Source organism: Lynx rufus, unplaced genomic scaffold, assembly GCF_022079265.1.
Source record: "Lynx rufus isolate CCGP_SWC_20201006 ecotype Redwood Valley unplaced genomic scaffold, mLynRuf1.p SCAF_10, whole genome shotgun sequence".
Taxonomy (NCBI): domain Eukaryota; kingdom Metazoa; phylum Chordata; class Mammalia; order Carnivora; family Felidae; genus Lynx; species Lynx rufus.
In genome coordinates, this window is record NW_025814824.1 from 29,989,253 (window position 1) to 29,995,965 (window position 6,713).

At 39.0% G+C, this 6,713-nt stretch overlaps 1 protein-coding gene across 4 annotated transcripts in view; it reads left to right on the top strand.

Annotated features, from left to right (window-relative positions):
• Nucleotides 1-5,581, top strand: part of ERCC6L2 (ERCC excision repair 6 like 2) — a 139,217-nt gene extending 133,636 nt beyond the window's left edge. For 2 of the 4 annotated variants that reach the window (XM_047103092.1, XM_047103085.1), the window contains one exon: nt 2,081-4,453. In XM_047103092.1, coding sequence (XP_046959048.1) covers nt 2,081-3,053 — 973 coding nt within the window. In that variant the 3' untranslated portion in view covers nt 3,054-4,453. Of the gene's footprint in view, nt 1-185; nt 313-2,080; nt 4,454-5,344 lie in introns of those variants that run through there. The other 2 variants (XR_006966298.1, XM_047103100.1) reach the window with 2 other exon arrangements.
• Nucleotides 5,582-6,713: the final 1,132 nt, after the last annotated feature.

A 6,713-nucleotide genomic window follows, 5' to 3' on the forward strand; every position in this document is an offset into this window, starting at 1 on the left:
GAGCAGCAAAATAATAGTGGCTTTAAAGCTCCAAATTACATACATTACAAATAAATCATTATTTTACCCTCAGGATTCTCTGTTGTGTGTGCAGGATAAAATTCAAACTTTTGAAATTGACATACGGACCCTTCATGATAGTCAGCCTCTTCCTTGGCAATTTCTCCTGCCCCTCTGTGTACCAGGTTCTCTCTGAAGTGGGCCTGTGCATGTTCCCCGTTCCCTGGACGGTTTCCTCACTTACCCTTGCCTGACTGGTGACACCAGAGAAGCCTTCCCTGCTACCTTACCCATGATCCATCACTGGCTCAGGTACCCCTTCTGTGGGAACCCACAGGGCCCTGTATTTACATCTGTAGTGGGATTTATCACTCTCTTCTGGTTTGGTTTTCATGTGTCTGTCTCCTCCAGCTTGACTATAAACTCCTTGAAGAATATGGTGGTCGGCTGTTCACTGCTGTATAGCTCTATGGTGCCTAGCACATAGAGGGTCTATAAATGTTTGTTGAATGTATAAATGAATGTTTTAAGGAACTATATCAAATACAAACATAATTCTAAAACTTTGGGACTTTTAATCATGTGTTACAACACCATCTGGCTTTTTTTAAAAGAATGTTTACAAACACTGAGCTCTCCTGATTCATGGCCCAACTCAGCATCAGCAAAGCAATACCCTCTGTCTTTGTCTGCTCCATCTGCCATAGCAAAATACTATAGACTGGGGCTTAAACAATAGAAAGTTATTTCTCACAGTTCTAGAGCCTGGGAAGTTGAAGATCAGGGTGCCAGCTGATTTGGCTCCTGGTGAGGGCTCTCCTGACTTGCAGATGGTGACCTCATCGTGTCCTCTCTTGGCCGAGAAAGATATTTCTGATGGCTTCTTATGACCTCATTTAACCTTAATTACCTTCTAAAGGCCCTATCTCCATATAGTCAGACTGCGGTTTAGGGCTTTGAAGCCCATAATGAATTTGAGGGTGTTGCAGTTCAGTCCATAGCACCCTCACCTGGGGAAAGGAGCACAGTCTGGTGTCCAGGGTTGTGAAACAATCTTTCTGCCTCTGTCTTACCAGGGTTCTGGAAGGTCCATTTTCTCACACATGCATACAACAGCTTTTGTTAATATCTTATACTAAGAGTAAAACTCACTCCTTTAAATGACATCTCATTTCTTAGTTTAGCTGTCTATACTCAAGGCAGGCCAGTTGGGGGAAGAAAGAATCTAGGTTTATCAGTTTAGAATTTTCCTTTAGGACCATGAAAAAGTTGTATGAAATTTCTTTGTTGTATTTGTGGAAGAAGGGGAAAAAGGAGAGAAGAAAAAATCCCTTTATTTTTCAGAATTTTCTCTTTTCATTAAGACCTTTTTTTGACAATTTTATTTCATAGGACTTGAATGCAATATAGATTTTCAGACAGATTATATAAATTATGATTCTCATGTCAGCCGTAAGTTGGCTGACTGGAGGAGCAGCATGCTGGGATCCCATCATTCCCAGGAAATGCCTAATAGTATAAATCAAAATAACTTCAAAAGCTGGTGATTTCATGAACTAGAATTTTTTTTCACTAGCATAAGGAAAGAGGTCACATTCTGCTAGTGTAAAATGCATTTTCATTATGGAATTAAGTTAATATATACTAAATCAATAAGATTACAGTTGACCCTTGTACAACACAGGTTTGAACTATGTGGGTCCACTTACTGGCAGATTTTTTTCCAGTAAATACAGTACTGCAAATATATTTTTTCTTCCTTGTGATTTTCTCAACAACATTTTCTTTTCTCTAGCTTACTTTATTGTAAGGATACAGTATATATAATATATGTAACATGCAAAATATGTATTAATTGACTCTCTACATTATCAATAAGGCTTCTGGTCAACAGTAGGCTAATTTGGGGGAAAGTCAAAAGTTATATTCAGATTTTTGACTACACAGGGAAACCTAACACCTGTGTTGTTCAGGGATCAACTGAACATTGCTTTGTGTCTTTTTTTAATATCACTGATGGTGAGTTCTTTAAAAATAAAATAATAAAAATAACTACTGGTTTTGTTCATTAAATCTTCAGAAAACAATTTGAAGAAATGGCTTCTTATTTTAACTTGCCTTCTGTAAAGGAATTTGCTAAAAATATAACTAATGCTACATCAGAAGAACGACAGAAAATGCTAAAAGACTTTTATGCTTCTCAGTATCCGGAGGTAAAAGAATTTTTTGTGGATTTTGCTTCAGAATGCATTAAAACTTCCTGTCAGAAAAGAGAGAGAGTCAGGAATAAATCTGAAAAAACAGAATCTCTTATAAAAGAAGGGCTGTCAGATTCTGCAACTTTGGCACTTAAAGATTCTCCCAAAAGAGTTTCTCAAATTTGCAGCCCAAAAATATATAAAGAAAAATCCATTGAGTTTCAAAATCACAGTTCCCATAGGGAACAGGTACTTTCTAATGACGGAGAGACTACCAAATCACGTATGAGCTCTACCCAAGAGACTGACAATGGAAAAAACAGCCAAGCATCCAAAGATACTGTAGTATCCTGTTCCCTGAACAGTAAGTCTGAAGCATATGAGTTAGAAAAATTAGAAAATACTATGAAAGAGCAACAAAACCCAACAAGAACAGGCATTTCAAGAAACGGACCCCTTTTCAAAGTGGAAAACAAGAAGGTAGAAAATCCAGTGTTAGGAAACACTTCTGTGGTAGGCTTACTTGGCGACACATCTATTCTTGATGACCTCTTTAATAGTTATGGGAACAGTCCCACACAACTGCCAAAGAAAGTTCTTTCAGGGCCCATGGAAAAAGCAAAACAGAGACCAAAAGATTTCTGGGACATCTTGAATGAACAGAATGACGACAGCCTTAGTAAACTCACTGACTTGGCAGTGATAGAGACTCTATGTGAAAAAGTGCCCCTTGCCGCATCCTCCAAAAGGAAAGAGGAGCTGGAAACTTCGCTTTGGAAATCAAATGAGAAATTTTTGTGGAAAAAATTTAGCTTAAGTGATACAGATGAAAACACAACTAATGCACAAAACTAATGCGTAAACACACAATGAATTACTGTAACCATGAACTTCTGCCATCCATGTTTACAACACTGTATTCCACACTATGTTATCTTGAACACAGCTGTCATGCATTTTTATTAAACTCTTGCTCTAGGGTTTTTTTTAGCCTAAAAGGTTATGATGGATTTGTTTTCCTTGATATCTGATTTGATCTTTTAAAAATATGATTGTATTATAGTATGAACCTCTGTTATGAAATAGAAAAAGTCTAGATTTGTTATCAGGAGACCTTGGACATCTCTCTTACTGTGTAATTATGTGCCTGTAGATAAGTCATTTACCTTCGTGTGTAGATACTGCCTAATATGAAAGATGAAGGGTTTGAACTCAACATTTGTGTCCTTTCAGCTTAAAAACACCTTTGGTTTACTTTCCCAGATTCCATTTGAAGTCATAGGCCGAGTTATGGTCATCCCCCAAATCAGGTGTGCATTGATGTGTTTCTTTCTTACTAGCATTTAGAAAAGTATTAAGTTAACTGTTTTCCTTTTCCCTCAGTATCATGTACTATTGCTAAATTATTTTAGGTGAGGGTAATAACTAGTAATGAATATATGATGTTGTGTTAAAATAAGTTTATAACTGCTCAAAATCAAAGGGTTAATGTTGTATAGCTATACTATATGAGATATGACACCGAAGTAATATAACTACTACCAGTAGCCACAGAACACCAATGCCTCAACTTTTTATACAACAATTAGGATTTAATCAATATAAATTAAGCTTTGTATAGTACTTTTGTATTAAGTATGGCGAAATGAGGAAACATTTTATTTGAAACTATTCTCTTTTGCTGAATTGAATTTATGTGGTTTACAATCAACAGAATGTGTTTATTGTTGAGTTCATTTACGTGGAAACATTCACTCAGTCCCTATGTGTCCTGTGCCAGTGCCTCGAGAGGGATAGGTGAGATACTGCTACGGGTGAAAGATAAGGAACCATATCTGTAAAGAGTCATGTGTGTAGAGCCCCTGGCGTCATGCCTGGCACATGGCAGCAGGGACCTGATCCACATTCAGATGCCCAGTGGTAATTCCCTTAAGTTGAGCTCCTGGAGCTGTGGAAAAATAGAGGAGGAAAAATAGAAAATAGCAGTGAACCAGGAAATGGTGGTACTAAGAGCACCGTAAATTGTTGTTGTGTTGAGCGGGGAGAGCTTCAGAGTACCCAGTCATTGAAGTGGGGAGCCATGGCTCAGAAATGGAAAAAAACAAAACAAAATGAAAACAAAGAAATAAAGAAATCTTTTAAGAGACTGAATAACCAAATATGTTTTTCAATGTGATGTGGTTGAGGGCTGTGAAGTATATTTTATGTCATGACCTAGTATATATGTGATGAAATAAAATGTTTATGAAAGAGTATTTACCTGTAAGGCATGCAGTTGTACTTTGATCTAGAAAAGATGCGTAGGAATTTGCTCTTTTGGCTCTTGTGTATGTGTGGTTTTTAATGCTCTCATAACCCACTGAATTTACAACCCATTAATGATTGAAAATCACAGCTTGCAAATCATTGTTTTAGATTAATCTTTTTTTTTTTCCTACTTGCAGCTGAGTTGTGTTCAGATTTATCAGATGCTGAGTTTCACCACTGAGGTGCTTGCTACAAAATGAATGTGTTGTGTAGTCTGTGGTAGACTTGACATAGAAATGCTGTCAGCCTGCTGTGGGACTAGCTGTTGGGAGGAGGTTGGATAAGCAAGTAGATGCCCCTTCATCTCAGCTTTTATACCACTTTTAATGAAAGTGGGCCTTTCATAAAATAAAATGCTTTTACATTTTTTAATATAGGGGTGCCTGGGTGGCTCAGCTGGTTAAGCATCCAACTCTTGGTTTCGGCTCAGGGCATGATCTCACGGTTTCATGAGTTCGAGCCCCGCATCGGCTCTGTGCTGATGGTGCAGAGCCTGCTTGAGATTCATTCTCTCTCTCTCTCTCTCTCTCTCTCTCTCTCTCTCTCTCTCCCCCTCCCCCTCCCCCTCTCCCTCTCCCTCTCCCTCTCTCTTTCTCACTTTCTCTCTCTCTCTCTTTCTGCCCCTGCCCCGCTCACGCTGTCTGTCTCAAAAATAAACTTCAAAAAAAAATTTAATATAATGACTTTCAAGTCATAAAATGATATTCACACAATATAATGAAATACAATTAAAGATATTTTTATCAGTAAAAGTCAAAATGGAAGCAAAAATACAGACCTGGAGTTTAAAAATTAGTTTTCAGCAGTTATCAGTGAAATATGTCATTATTTTCATGCAGGCATAGTGTGTCAAGCAGAGTACAGGGTCCGGTATGAAGAGGAGCCAGTCAGAGTTCCAGGAGAGAAACTGTAAGGGTTGACTTTCCCTGCACTGGAACAGTAGGAGGAGTTGGAGAAACCATTGATGAATCTGGGAACAGACACTATGAAGGGCTGACAATAAGAATCCTTCCCAGGGGCACCTGGGTGGTTCAGGCACTTTGGCTTCTGACTCCTGGTTTTGGCTCAGGTCATGATCTCATGGTTTTGTAAGTTCAAGCCCTGATTGGGCTCTGGGCTGCCAGCTCAGAGCCAGCTTGGTATATTCTCTCTCTCCCCCTCTCTCTGCCCCTCCCCTGTTTGTGCTCTCTCCCTCTCTCTCTCCCTCTCTCAAAATAAATAAACTTACCAACAAAAACCCCACATGGACCATATCACTACTAAAAAACCTTCCAACTTCAGGTTTCCAAGATTTTATTTGCCATAGTCTGTTTTGTTTACTTCTTTTTAAAGCACTCTATTGGAAACTGAGGCAAAATACTGAGAGACTTTTGCACTTGAATTCCTTAGGTTTCCCTTAAAGCCCTGAAACCACTTCTCAGAGTAAATTAACATCATCTGCAAGCAGTGTGGCTGCCCCTAAGTGTTCAAGACAATGGAGCCTCACTTTGCAGAGCGGAGTTTGGTGATAAACTTTTCCCCAGTCCACACAAAATGAGAAAGCCAAGGGCAGTATAGTTTAAAAATTCAGTGTGTGCAGTTTTTAAATTCTGAAGTTATCCTTCCTTTGTGATATTAAAATTGTCTTCTTTGTATGAAATGATGGTAGATCGTAATTTTCAGTCTTTTTCATTGTCCGTACTTGATATAAAAGTTGATAACCATATGTCAGTACCCAAAAGTTTTATTCGACATTTACTAGTCCATAAAATCGTTAAGAATATAATAACTGTCTGCTTCAAAGTTCATGAGTAGACCTCCATGGCTACTACCAATGTCATAAATCCAGGTAACAGTAGGTCTAGGACCCACCAAGGATGCCAGTGAATCTATAAGATCCTGTACGATGGATCTGCCTTCAAAGAGCCCAGCATGCAGGGCACCTGTTAAGCCCTCACCTAATTCTCACTGGGTTATCATTGATGCAATCTCATTCCCCAGTTCCATCCCCACCTGCGTTTGCAAAGCATCCTCTACCCAGTGCCTCTGGGAGCCTTAAAGAGAAGACTCATAAGTTCAGAAACACATCTTGTCACTAGTGACATGCATTTGCTCAGGGTGACAGCCTTGTGCACTACCCAACCCCCCCCCCCCTCCACACACACACACATACACATACTCAGTGCTGGCTTCATGTGGTGTTTATGGCAGGTGGGAAGAACACACTTT